The sequence below is a fragment of the Erigeron canadensis genome, chromosome 3 (genome assembly GCF_010389155.1).
Source record: "Erigeron canadensis isolate Cc75 chromosome 3, C_canadensis_v1, whole genome shotgun sequence".
Lineage (NCBI taxonomy): Eukaryota > Viridiplantae > Streptophyta > Magnoliopsida > Asterales > Asteraceae > Erigeron > Erigeron canadensis.
In genome coordinates this window covers 38,400,770-38,415,934 of record NC_057763.1, presented here as the reverse complement: position 1 = coordinate 38,415,934, position 15,165 = coordinate 38,400,770, and the positions used below count along the sequence as shown (strand labels likewise).

Genomic DNA, 15,165 nt, shown 5'->3' with positions numbered 1-15,165 from the left:
TTTGAAAGCGATAGATAGGATTGTGATGACAGGCTGGGATCGTAAAGTTGTATCTAAATATGATTGATAATGATCTCTAATCATTGTTTAAGATTATGGGGTGGGTTTCCCACTTTTTTGATATAAAGCTAGGAAATGCATGAATAGACGACAAATTTACCAACAAAGTTACCAAGCTACAATGGTTAAAAAATTGGTATGATTGGCTTTAAACTTCAATCATCTATTTATTCTACTAGCTAGTCCCTACCTACATTAGTATCTTCAATTAATAGACATATTATATTTTGGATGAAAATTTCATCAAGTTGAAAACAACTTAAAGGATCAAGTTAGAAAATTCGTGACCTTTGAATTATAATACCAAGATTCAACTTTACATTGTTAATATCTTATTAATATTTAATTAATGTTTTAGAAATTGGACTAGATGTTAAACCGGGTTTCTTACCAATTCACTGGTCAGAACGATAGGATTAGTCGAATAGGGTTAATTAACCAAATATATATTATCATAAAATATAACATGTATATATCTATATTTATATATACACATACTACATAACTCTTCATAAATTACTGAATAGATTTCGGGTTGATTTTTATTTTTTAAATAAAAAAAATGAAATCTATAGTAAGTTATCCCAACTATCTATCAAAAGAATAATTGTATAAAAAACGCAAAGATATTATGCATCACTTTAAGTTAGATTAGCACAACATGCGATATATAGATTGATAATTGAATTGTTAGTAAATTTAGTAGAGAACAAAATTATTCGAGCAAAACGTTAGAGCACAAACACAATGACAATGCAGACAATGCGGATGAAGGAAAGACATCCAAACAAACGGAAAACTTACTTAGCGAGACCTCTAGTAGATGATGTATCTATTCTCAATGGTTCGATGACTGTTAACTGAAATCTCAACAACCATCAATATAACTTCATATTACTTAGCGGTTCAATTTCTACCCGATTAGATATTTGCTAATTTACGCTATTATAAAAATTTAACATGGCATAAATTATAAATACGCGGCCGGAAATAATCTAGCCTAACATAAAAGAATAAAAAGTACTTCATATATATATAGTAGTAGAAATTGTAGGTCGGGGATGTGATTATAAATTGGGCTTAAGGTTCCTGTTTTGCTAACAGTAATCATGATTTTTGGTCATCATTTCAAACGGCAAGCATTTGAAATTTCTTGGAATATATATTTACTCCGTATGTCGTGCAGCTTAAAATCCATAAATATGTTGACATGGATATCTAATCTGGTAAATACTATTTCCTTTTTTTTTTTAAAAAAAAGAATAGATAAATGACTAACACCCTCCACGTGGATGCGTCCACGCCGGTTCGATTTCTGGCAATGCCCTAAAGGGTTTGCTCCCCATGCGCTAGATAAGTATATCATTGTTAAGGTCTCTTACCACATTTGCATGTGACAAGATTCAAACCTTAAATCCTTAAGAGAGAACTATTTTGTTGAAAACCCCCACCACTGAAAACCCCCTAAATACTATTTCATTTGATCCTTCTTTGCTAGATGCAAGATGTTTTTGTTATCCATAGATAATACGTTTACCACCCAAGATAAACAGTTATATACATATTTAAATTAAGTAAATGTATCTAAAATTTATTAACTATCTTAGATGTTGGATATTTTAGTGTAATTAGGTTAACTTGTTTGATCAATAACGTCATAATAATACATCATATAGGATTAGTGGTGCGGAGTGCACGCCTATTTGAATTTATTATGACCTTAGGGGCGAAAGGTACGGGGTCCGGGGGCAGCGCCCCTGGGAGCGGGGTCCAAGGGGCAGAGCCCCTGGCTGGGGTCGAGCTGAGGGACTAAAAATGGTAATTTCGAAACCTTGCAAATAACTGCCGTTTTGGTGGATTTACACACCCCGTAACAAGATTTCTGGTCATTCTCTTTTCTTCTTTATTTCTGGTTCTTTTCTCTCAAATAATAAACACACAGAACGTTCTTAATTCTCTGAATTGTATCCGATTGAATAGTTTGGGTGAACCGCCAAATTGATTCAATCTGAAAGTGATTACACGCCTTTCAGAGTTTGATTATATCCGGTTATCTGTTCGTTATTCACGAATTTCCCCACATTAGATAAAATAAGCTCTATTTTCATCTTTAAATCTACTAATTTTCATGTTATAAACATGCAATTTCATTTTGAATTAATGTTCCATTCAATATGCTTAATAAATAGTTTTTATTAAGTGTAAAATAAAAAAAATAAAAAAATAAGAAGTCAAAAGTATTTTATTAAATATTACTTATGTAATCGGTGTATTAAAAATAGTGTTTATTAATCTATGTTTTAAGTTAAATTAACTATTAGTGTACTTACTAGATTTTAGACCCGTGTCTAACACTGGACACGAGACTTACGACATTATTAACGTTAGATATTGATACTAAGTTCAATTCAAATGTCAATAATGTTAAGCTAATAGGAAAAAAAACTAATGTAATAAAAGAACATTGAAAACATATACCATCCTTTATCATTTGAAAGACTTCTTTATAGACGAAATTTGTTGTAGTGTTTTTTGTCTTCTCATCTTTGTCACATATTCACACTCTAAAGTCCCTTCTCGACTTAACTCGAGATACTGCAATGTACAATTGTTCGTGTGTGAAAGATACGGCAATGTACAATTGTTCGTGTATGCAAATCGTGCTTTGTAGATAGAAACCAATTTTAATAACATTGTAAAAATAATTAATTTAGTTATTTGTTTTTTATTGATTAAATAAAATTATGTAAAAAACTAAATGATGACATTAGCGAGAGTCAATTTGATGAAATCGAGCGATAAGATTGGTTAATAATTTGATAAAATCGAACAATAAGATTGGTTAATAAGTCATTAGTTCAACTGTGTTTTAGTATATATGTATATATATATAGATTAAAATTAAAATTAAAATAGTACAACTACTATTAAAATATTAATATATTTACATTAAATTTAATTTATTTTAATTATATATATATATGATAGAAATATTATTGGATATATATTAGTTATTGTTTTATTGGATAAATATTAGCTATTATTCTATCGGATATATAAATTGAAGTCAAAATTGAAAACAAAAGTCAACATTAAGAAATCGAGAGCTGTGATTGGTCGATAAGTTATTAGAGCAACTGTGATTTAGTATAATAAAAGATTTTTTTAAAAAATGTATTTATTTTAATTTTGTTAAAATAAAAGATGAGTTGATTTTTCATAGATTTAAAATAAATTAGTTAGGCTTTATATAATCATGAAGTTCTTTTTATAAAACTACTAGATTTAGACTCGTATCAAATACACAGATTGTTTATGACATATTAATGAGAAAGTTAAGTATATGTAATCCAAGAAAAATTGTTAAAGAACAATTAAGTGAGTTCAATAATGTAACTAAAATTATGAAAGAACAACCGGTAAATTCAAATATAAATAATGTAAGGAAAATCAAAATAGCGGAATGTACTACTGGAACATTGACGAAATCGTTTAACATGTTCGTCTATCAATATCATGTCAATGCTTCTTGTTGTAACAATTTTTTGAGCAATACAATCAAAAAAATTATTGTACTTTTTATTTTGGTATTTGTTTTTCATGAAAGTTTTGGATTATATAATTGTTATCAATTATTATTACTTTATATATATTATACAGTCATTGATAATTTGATAAGTTATAATTATAAATAACTTGAATATGTTATAATATTGAATACTAATTGTAAACAAAGTTTGTTTTTTTATTTATTAAAAAGATTTTTTTTATTATTATTTAATTAGTTGGATATCTGAGATAAACATGAGTTTTATATTATGTATTTTATTTCAATAAAGTTATTATTTTATGAAAATGGATTCTGTATATGTGTTTTAAGTTAAATTAACTATTAGTGTACTTATTTAAAAATAATGTATTTATTTTAATTTCTTTAAAATAAAAGATGAGTTGATTTTCATAGATTTAAAATAAATTAGTTAGGCTTTATATAATCATGAAGTTCTTTTTATAAAACTATGTTGTTTTAGTTACTTTAATTAATATTTTAATACATAACGCAAAAGTCAACAAAATAGATCAAGAGATAAGTATTGTGTGAGCTTGCAAAAGACAATCAAACAAAAGTTCGTATCATTAATTTTACTTTTTGCATTTAAAATTATTCCCTGTCTACTTTAAATTAAACGTTATTTAATTTGTATATCTTTTTAATAAGTTTATTTCTCTTTCAATTTCAAATTTATAGAAAGTAGATTTTGTAGCTTAGCTTTTTAGTAACATGTAATCTTGTAAGGATGACTATTTAGTCTCCATGATTAGAGAGTTTCTTTGATGCTTTTCACCTTTTCCACAACAATTTAAAGATTTTCTTTACAGTATTAACATAGTCCTTTATACAGTTTAGTCAAACTCATGAAAGTCTTTGGATTTTCACTTATTTGTGAATTATATTTTATATTAGAAAAAGATTAGTAATGAAGATATATTAAAATATAGAAATTAAAAATTAAAAAACCACACCAAAAAAACAAAGAAAAATAAAAATCGTAATTCTCACATTTCTTACTCTTATTTTGGTTTTTATGTCTCACGGTAACCCACCCTAAATAGATATATAGATATAGATAATTAGGGATGGGCATGAGACTGGTACCGTCCCGTCCCGTACCGGTCCCGGTACCGACGATACCGATCCCGAATTTGACCAAAAGTGAGTACCGATCCCGGTCCCATTTGAATTGGTACCGGAACCGGGATATCGGTACCAATCCCGACTAGTCCCGATTATACAAATAATTGAACACGAAGCTAATAGAATAATTGGAATTTCATCTTGCTCATAGCCATAGGAAGTTAAAGAAGTTTACAAAAATATTCAAATATATTTCTACATAATCTTTATATCTTATAACAGTAAATACATGTATGAAGATGAGTTTGACAAAACATTTATACTGAAAGATAAATTATAACACTAAACACATGTAAGAATAATGAGTTAAAGAAGTATATCTGTTTTTGTTCATTATGAATTTATGACAGTGATAGGAGCAAATGACTCAAGAGTGATAGCCGAAGCTACCGTTGTCTTGACAACTTATGGAGTCCTTTATGCATCTGATAAAAGCGTATTTCACCTTCTTACTCGTCTAATATTGAAGTTTTTTCATATCCTCCCTTCTTAAGTATGGCATGTTGCCAACTTAGCTACTGGCATGAATAATTGATACTTCATCAATATAAAATGTAAATACTTGCTTATGATTTTTAAATATTGGAATACAATTTGTATGTACAGATTATGCTGACATGACATATGAAAGAAAACCAAAATCCTTATCTTGCTGGTGATAAAATTCCTAGCACCAATCGAATTATTTAAACATATATATGATATTTATCATCAAAAACACCAAGTTTTTCTTATTATATCGAGTAGAACATCAGCTAGTCGGGACTCTTCGGGATTTTCCCGGTACCGGTACCATCTAGTACCGATCCCGCAAACTCTCAAAAGTGAGTACCGGTACCGGTCCCACTCGGGATTCGGTACCTCTTTTCGGTACCGGGATCGGGACGGTACCGGTACGGGATCGGGATTTGGGAATTTATGATCATCCCTATAGATAATCATATATATCCATAAATGAAAAATCAACCATATATGATCAGAATTCAGAAGTTCCAAAGCATCACATATTCTTATGTCATAAAACAACTATTACAAGTTTTATAAGTTTTGGCCTTTAAAATAATAATATTATTATCATTAGCCGCCAACCCTATGAAGGAAATAGAAGCCATACATATTTTGTTTTTTATAACTATTATTATTATTATATTATGTACATCTTCTAAATCCGCTATGTGAGTTTCGGAAATGAGTTTTTCTTAAGGTATCGGGTTCGAGTTTTGCGTTTCTCATCTCAAGGTATTTTCCATGAGGAGGCGGTTGGAGGTCCAACGATTTATTGGTTAAAATTGTCTCCAGCACGTCTGAATCGAAACTAACTTTAAAAAAAAAAAAAAAATTAATACTAAAAAATAGCATCAAATTTGTCAACTCACTCATGATTCATCCCACAAAAATCTCTCGCTCTAGAACTCGAAGTATCCTATGCTATGGCCCATGGGCTTCATACCAAATGGCTAGCTATTAATGACTTTTTCATTATGTCATACTCTATAGGGTTTATAAATATATTACCGATGATCAATTCAAATTGTTTGTACGAAATATATAAGCATAAAACCCTTAAATTGTTAGATTAATTTGACTACTGTTAGAATAAAAATTTATTGAGTTCATGTACACAACCCTTTTACGCAAGGTAATCAAGTATACGTTGACCTACCTGACCATGATCTTAAGTTTTTTTTTTTTTTTTTTTTTTTAACGAGTTAGTAATTAGTAGTTAAAGGGTTATAACTAAAAATGTATAATACATAAAAATATGAAATGTAGCTAAAAAACTTATCATGAACAAAGTTAATGGTCTAATGGACTCCATGTTCATACACAATTTAGAAATCTTATTACGGAAAGTGATAACAATATGAAATTTTTTGTACTCAATTAATGTTTGATTTTTACTATAGCAAGTTTAACCATGACCATAGCTTCCTTAACGAAAGCAAATTCCAAATGTAATAATATTTCTTTAACTTAAGTGTTGAACTTCAGTTTAGTTAAGCAAACAAAAATAATACAAGGTATATATTTATAAGCCTAATGATAAGAGAAAAAGGAGACATGCATCAGTAGTTAAGTTATCCAGACATATCTAAACTCAACGAACTCTTCAAATTATAAGTGAGATGAAGATTGTATATATTTAATTATTTATACTTCTCGAGGTGATAGATTTGGAGGCTGGCTTCAAAGGAATCAGCAGATTAATTTTGCGATAAGATTTGGAGGCTGGATTTAAAGGAATCAGCAGATTAATTTTGCGATAATTTGTAAGCCATATACCACCAAATAAATCCATGATATTATTCCCTGATATCCGAATTAGATCATATCTAGGCCTATGTAGGATGTCACTCGACCAACTACATAGAATATTCAATATGACATACATATTAAATTGAAAATATAACTAACAAAACTGAATCTGTAATATGGCATATCGATAACAAACAAAATTCAACAATAATTTGAAACATGTTCTCTAATTTCAATTATGTATTTATATCAATTAAGTTGAAAATTTAACTAACAAAATTATATCTGGTATATGGGAAAAAAAAACACAAACAAAACACAACATATGCAGTTTATCCAAAGAGCCTCATTTTACATGCTCCACTACAAACGTCCAATTTTGTATAAATAAGATTCATTATGCACTCCAAAAAGTAAAACCAGAACTTGAAAAAGTAGCCTATTTTGCTTGCCTCAAGTGGCATTACTACATCAAAAACTAGCCTTAAAGCAATACACTTTTTCTACATGTTTTAAAAAAGCCAATTCACAGTAATATTTCCGAGCCAAATGAAGAGCGGAAACTGTGCTAATGCTATAAACAGCAGTAAGTAATGGTGCCTGCTGGAATCAAAACTCCTAACCTCTGAAAAGAGTACTCGTTTCATAGTTTTCACCAAGAAGATTCCCATGCACAGACACGTCCATGGCATCAAGAAGTAGTAAGAGTAAGACATGATGATTTTACCAAGGACCGCAAGGCACAATCCAGTGAAGCCATAACCGGCGTAAGCTACTATGTCCAACAGAGGTGCCTCTGCACCACCCAATGAAAAGAGTGACATCTTTAGGAGTGAAACCTGTAAAAACCAACCCACTATTCCTTTCATGAATAGCCAGTTCAGAGCCTCTGGGGTAAACCTGCAAATTAACAACCGTTAGAGATAAAACGGGGAGATTATGTTGACGATTTTGAATTTTAAAGTGTCAATAGCATCAATTTTGTAACATCGTTTCCTGAGTTTCAGTACGTTCCAGATCTTTTTTTCCCCTCTTTACTTCTATATTATTGATCATAATATAGCATTTGGTAGTCGGCATGCATAATTCATATTTCTGGCACTGCTAAAGTCCTATACTGTCACATCTCAAAGTTTAACTCATTTACTAGTGAACAAGGTCAATGAGGAATTATAAATACAGGGCCAGACTGGTAAACAAAATAGTTAACAAGAAATTTTGTCAGCTAGGTAGAACTTGTCAGATGTTACGCCAATTGTACTTTTCATACACAGAATACCTCTTAAATCTCGTGCTATGAATGTTAGAACATGCACGTAACTAATATAAGTTTTGTACATTAAACATAATGACCTCCTAAATATATGGATAGGAATGAGAGTAGCAAAACCCTGTTTTATTATATAACTTTTTATAATCATATTTGACACACTAAAAGCATATAAAAAATATCAACTTTTTTAACCAAAACCATTTATGACAATCAAACCCAGCCCAATTCAACACATATTACTCATTACTGCCGGCTCAATTTTCCACCTCAAGTGATGGGTAATAGCCAATGGGTCGGTCTGCCAGTGTTGCCCTCCTCGGTTCAATGCAACTGATAGGAGTGTATAATGGGAAGCATATACTTACTTCCCTTGAAGTCCCAATGAGAAGCCAGCAAGAACAACATATGTACCAAAAGCCATCAATGGAATATACAGATCTGGAGCATTGATATCATAAATGGGGGGCTTATATGATAGCCTACCCCCTACTGGTTCAGTTATTCTTGTCCAGTGACCCTAGATTAAGAAAACCAAGCAGCTTAAAACATAGGGTTAAGCAAAGGAAGAGCAAAAAAATGAAAGTATGATGATGATGACCTAGAGCATACCCTGTGCAGAAAAGGGAACAGGACAACCTTCAATTTGTTCCTCACATAATGGTCGTTGACTTGGAAATAATATTGTGGATCAGAAAAGTATCGACTAATCTGTTAACAAAGAAAACTGTAAGGAACAAGACATTATACGTGGAAATTACAGAATCAAATCACAGTGTGAGATGGATAATGCAGCTATATGATTTTTGTACACTTAAACCAAAAAGGCAGATTTGTTTCCCAGCCTAAAGCTAAACATATCAACTGTCAGGTTTTCAGAAGGGTCAGACTGCATCTAACAAGACAGTTGAGGCTCAAACTATAATGCCTCTATGTATATTGTGTATAACCAGACCATCCTTATCACAATAATATTTCTGATCAGTGCAATTGCACCACATAACAACAGAAAACAATAGTTCATGTGGTATATGTTTGTCATTAATGACCTATTCTTGCTAGTCTAATGCTCAAAGAAACAAAGCCAATAAGATATGATTCTGATTTACATATGAGATCGACAATATTTGATTCATGTGTCTTGATGCACTAGACATCTAATATCTTAAGTTAAATTTTATAGTATACCAGGTTTTCGTGTGTGAAAGATGATTAGAAAAGCATCTTAGTATAAAATATACAAAGAAAGATGAATGGATCTCTGTTTTTATTTCAGAAACTTTCACTGTTGTTACCCTATAATTTAGGGCAACCAGAAGGCAAATTCAGATATCCACCATGCAGTTGAATTTGCTAGACTACTCCCCATTACTACTACAAGAAGATTCAGCTTTTAGGCACAAAAAAGAGAGAAATATCATGGCAGATTGGCAGGGCACGAATAAAAGACAATCAAACCAATAACCACCCAAAACAAATAGTGCTACATGCAACACAATTACACCCTGATGGTATATACTCCTTAGAGTTGCATTAACTTTCGTACAACTGTACAAGCAATGCAGAGTCACAGAAATGAAGAGCAGGCAAACATGATCCTGCTTACTCCCTCATGCTTGAAAACTTAGTCAAACTTTCCTTGCATTAAAATATTTCATGCATGATGTATCAACGTCCATATATCACTTTCTTATATTATCCCCAACTGTCTAATTAAGCAACTGCTCAAGTATGTTATTTTTTGGAAACCATTAATCCCCTCTTTTCCTTAAATGTAATGCAAGAAAATCTGGAAGTAAGAATGTGATCTACAGATAATTAAAAAGTAGAAACAATTGCTGGTAATGTTACTTACATTGCTTTGCACGTACTCTGAGCTTGAACCTAAAATCTTTTCTCCATACGCACCGAGTCCACCTCTGATTAGTCCCGAGCTGGCACCATAAAATGGATTTCCAAAGGGAGTTTGTGGTGTGTTTGATGGGGGTCTTGGCCCCCCAGGTAACCCTCCATGATTATCATACATATTAAACAAGGACCTGAAAAAGAAGAGGACATGTTGTGACAATGCTATTATGCAGGGTACATTCATACAAAAGATTCTGGAATATAAAATAAAAACAAGTCCAATATATACGCTTGAAACAAGCATAATGTGGATGAAAATATAGAGATTAGGGTAGAACCACAGTTTTACAGATTTAGCTCAGATGTCATCTTTTGATATGGTCATATATGTTGGGTGTGAAGTCCTTGTTTGGGCCTGTTTTTTAATTCGGGCCGGCTGGCTTTTAATTAGGCCTTGATAAAGCTGGTTCTAATTAGGTTTATTGGGGACCAAGTTTGGAAACCCTAGCTGTCTCCTATATATACCTGTCTATTGTATTGTAATTCTGTATCATTGAGCTTAATAAAATCCCTAGTTGCAGCCGTGGATTAGTTCACACACTTTGTGTGAGATACAACGTTATATTCTCGTGTTCTTATTTATTTTCTGTTTTGCTTCCGTTGTACAACCCTACTGTTCCTAACAATATAGAACTACAAAAGTATCCAAAGCATCGATAATGATATCTTTTGCAACCCAAAAGCCTGGCTTCGTCAATTAAAACTTATTTTATGTAAAGCAGACATAATAATCATGCTTGTCCGTATATAGATATTATGTGAATAGTCGACTACTGCACTACAACAATTATTCATGTTTTTCATCCATCAAATCTCATTAGTTTCTAAGTATTTTTCCAAGCAAACCGTGCAAAACATTTTCTTATTCCTGATTTGTCTACTAAAAGAAAATGACAACTGGATTAAATTAATCACATATTCTGCCTGAAAACAACACACATGTCAAACCTTGGAGACTTCGATAATAATGTTTAACATCCAAAAAATGCTATGGATATACACTACATCACAATTCACAAGTACTAAGAGACTATTTCACCACAGGCACACCAGATTATAAGAAATAGAAAACACAATGACAGGAAACTTTGGATGGGTCATAAGTTCAACGTGTAGCAACTATTGTACAACAATGGATTCTGAAGCAGAAAAGAACATCCTCTACAAAGCAATCAAATTTTGACTCTACTGATTAAAATTAAATTCTCAGATTTTTGTAGCGATTTTCGATTGTTTTTATATAAATGTACTGCATCTAAATTGAATCTCAAATAACACGGCTCCTATTCTCCATTCCCTAATCAACCACAATTGTAAACTTTTTAGTAATGTAACCTTCTAACTACAACATCATACTAAAAGTCATAATCCAACCCTAAATTTAATACATATAGATCGCCATTCTTACATATATAGACTGAGGTTCAAGAATCAAAAGCGAAGACTCCTTAACATTAAAGGTTGCCGAATTTTACATGTTCGATACTTAGTAAGCTCGAATAAAGTCTTTGATAAAGTTTCAAATCATTATCATTGAATAAAAGTTCGATACGCCCAAAATGCATCTGTTTACGGATGCATCAAAATGAAAACTACGAGTTTGCTAATACTAATGTCAAACATTAAAGCTATATATTAAAAACTGTTAAATAATATATAAATTTTCTACTTATATAACTCAAATAAATGTAAAATTACACCAAATAACTTACTATTTCTTATTGAAACCCTAACTTATACATATACATATATATATATATACATAAAATATCACAGCATCAGCATGTATATAAATAATAACTAAAACAGTGCAAAGTAGATCCATATATATTCGGCATTCACAACCAGAATATAATATATATATATATATATATATATATTACAGATAATTCAGAATCTATACAAATTTATAAGTGATTATAACAATTAAAGCATCTGTGTAAATGGAAACGAACCGGTAAAAATAACCGATGAGATTCCGGTGACTGAGAAACGCGACGGCGCTGGATAACGGTGGTTGTTGACGGAGGTGTAGATCTGATTATATTTTATTTTTTTTGCTTGGTGCGTAAGGCTTTGCTTATTTTTATTTTTTTATGTGTGTGATTTGTGAAAGAGGGGGGCTATGTCGGAATGTAAATAACTAAACTTAATCTACCAATAAACTAAAAAAAATTTATAGCATTTATTGATCTACAAATGGCTTAATGATACGTGTCTTTTTAAGTTTTAATAATAAAAAAATATCTACAGATACTATATATAATTATCTTAATAAATACTCGTAATAATCTTTCTCTATTTATTTACGAGTGTAGGTATCGGAAGAATTTGAGTCTGTTCCGAATTCCATTGTTAATTAATTATTTTGTTTTCATATGTGGATCATCATCGAACTAATAAGGTTTATATACGTTTTCATTTATTTTAATTATAGCTAAAAACTTCAAAATATTAATTAGTATAACAACAAAATATTCTAAGTTTTAAAATTTTTAAACATTACGTATGTCTGTATGGTATATTTCTAGAGCCTTTTATAAATCCTATTTGCTCAAAAAAAATTATCTATCAATATATAACAAAGAGGAATTTAAAATTTAGGTAGATAGATACTAACTATCTTATATATTTTCAAGATTTAAATGGTAGATTGATAGGAACCGTTTAATCCCATGTACTGAATTGATACTCACATAACTCCCAGCAGGGATAGTGTCAAGGTAATTCAACCACTTAAATTCAATTCTGCATCTAGCAAGATTCGAACCCAGGTTGCTCTTAAAAAGTGACAACTGATGATATATTTTCAAGATTTAATCTATAAAAATCTTTAAAAGCATATATTAATGTTTTTTTATTGATCACTTTCATATGATGTACCGATTTGTTTAATAAAATATCCGTTAATAATGTTAATCGTTAACTTACCTAATCTATTGGTATAATGATAAAAATATTATCAGGATAAGTCGACTATGAAGCTAACGAGACACATGAAGTATGTCAAATATTATCTTCACAAAAATTATAAATAATTGTACAATATCTATATATATATTAAAACAGTAAGAATCCTAGCCTTCTAAAGCCTTCTTCCAACCTAAAACCAGCTTCAAACATTGCCACATAGGATTTTTCCTATGTGGCATCTCCATATTTTTTCACAATATTTATTTTTATTTTTATATATATTTTTTCAAAGAAAATTTTCAAATCTCATAAATCTAATATAATAATCCAATAACTACCATAGTAAATATAAGAAAAAATAGAAACTATATTTATTTCATTATTTAGATGGGAAACATAAATCCTCAACCATATTAAAAAAACATATTTGTTGTTTTCCATCGAGCAATAGCCCAAAAATATGATCAAATAATAATACCCTGAACAAAATAGCTAATTATTACTTTTATTCATTTTCTTGATTTTTTTCAAAACCCCTCATCAAAATTTTACGATATATGTTATAAATCGATGGTCCATTATGGATGTCTTTCCCAATTATATCTTATTGTTAATTCAATTTTCATTCAAATAATTCAACAAATAATACTAATGACCCCTTACAGGGTAGGGAAGCTAGGTACAAATTACCAAAGACTTGCGTGTTCCTACCAAAATACACGTTTTGAATATTATTGAGTGTAGAGCAAACTAGAAATTGATAGTTTTGTTCATTGTGCAAGTAATTTTCGAATTTTAAATAAAATCTATTATTTTTTACATTTTTATATGAATGTTGTTTAATATAAATCTTATTGATTATTAATGGCAATCTTAAGCTTAAAAAAATCAATTTATCGACCGCACATCGTACGGGTAAAAAATCTAGTATATATATATATATATATATATAGAGAGAGAGAGAGAGAGAGAGAGTTAGGGTAAAATAAAAAAACTATTAACCTAAAATAAGTAAGACATCACAAAAAAGTGACATGTGGCATGAGAATATTTAAAATTAAATTATAGTTTCAAGGGTAATATGGACATTATGTAAAATTAATATCTGGCTCCTATAATTGATGTAACCCATCGTGTATTAGACCCTAATTTGTTAGAAATTCAAAAATAGTGATAAATTGTAATTTAAGTTAGTGGATGTTATTGTTGTTAAGACATGGTGAAATGATTTCTAATGTTGAGGGGTTAGATATAACAATAAGGATATTTGTAATATTAGAGTATAAATACCCTCAATACATTAGAAATCATAATAACAATTAAGCCTTTTATCCATTTTACAAATACAACATATATAGATCGTCTCTCTCTCTCTCTCTAGAAAAATCACACACACTAAACACACCAAGAACACACACACTTGAACCGCCATTGTTGAGATCGAATCAATAGCAGAAATCGTGTTATTACATGTGGTATCAGAGCAAAACATCACTTTGATATCGATCCATAACTGTTTTTGATCTCAATTTTCATTCAAAATCAATTCAAAACCATTTCCTCAAAAACCGTCCCTGTTTCATCATTATTTGTTGTTCAAATCGCATAAAATCATCAATTTTTGTTCACCAATCGATTCCTCATAGCTCAAAACGTATTCCTGTTGAATTTTACAATCCAATTCGATCTAAATCTCTAGATTGAATTTTTTGGTTTTTGGCGCTAAAATTTGGGTTTTGATTCTGTTGTGTTATAAGCTGAATTATGTTTAAGGATTTGTTGCGGACTGAAAAACAAACAGTTTGCAAGTGATTTCAAGTTCTAACTCCTTCTAAATCAAAAGTTATTGAAGAATTAAAATTCATCAATGGAGTTTTTTCTTTATGTTTTGTTGGAGAAGACGACCTCAAACGATCTTCACTAGGACGATCTTCACAAGATCGTCTCAGTGTTTGATTCTTCATACTTGATACATTCTGTGTTGTGGCTTGTAGGACAATCCTCACAAGCGTTCTAGCAAGTGTGGTTGTTGGAAAAGTGTTGTTTGTGACTAACTGATCCA

The 15,165-nt window shown here is 30.5% G+C and overlaps 1 protein-coding gene across 1 annotated transcript; it reads right to left on the bottom strand.

The window, feature by feature from the left end:
* Nucleotides 1-7,343: 7,343 nt before the first annotated feature.
* Nucleotides 7,344-12,319, bottom strand: LOC122592780 (protein YIF1B-A-like). Its single transcript, XM_043765092.1, has 5 exons — nt 12,146-12,319; nt 10,138-10,321; nt 8,895-8,993; nt 8,651-8,802; nt 7,344-7,912 (listed from the first exon to the last, which is right to left on the bottom strand). Exons 2-5 carry the CDS (start codon nt 10,306-10,308, stop codon nt 7,525-7,527), a joined length of 810 nt encoding a protein of 269 aa, XP_043621027.1. The 5' UTR covers nt 10,309-10,321; nt 12,146-12,319; the 3' UTR covers nt 7,344-7,524.
* Nucleotides 12,320-15,165: the final 2,846 nt, after the last annotated feature.

Bases quoted from the DNA above. Each gene is read 5' to 3' on its own strand.
- LOC122592780 (XM_043765092.1), bottom strand. From the start codon at position 10,308: ATGTATGATAATCATGGAGGGTTACCTGGGGGGCCAAGACCCCCATCA. The intron at 8,994-10,137 runs GTAAGTAACATT...CTTTGTTAACAG, and splicing joins CAGAGTACGTGCAAAGCAAT to ATTAGTCGATACTTTTCTGA. The intron at 7,913-8,650 runs GTAAGTATATGC...GTTAATTTGCAG, and splicing joins TCATTGGGACTTCAAGGGAA to GTTTACCCCAGAGGCTCTGA.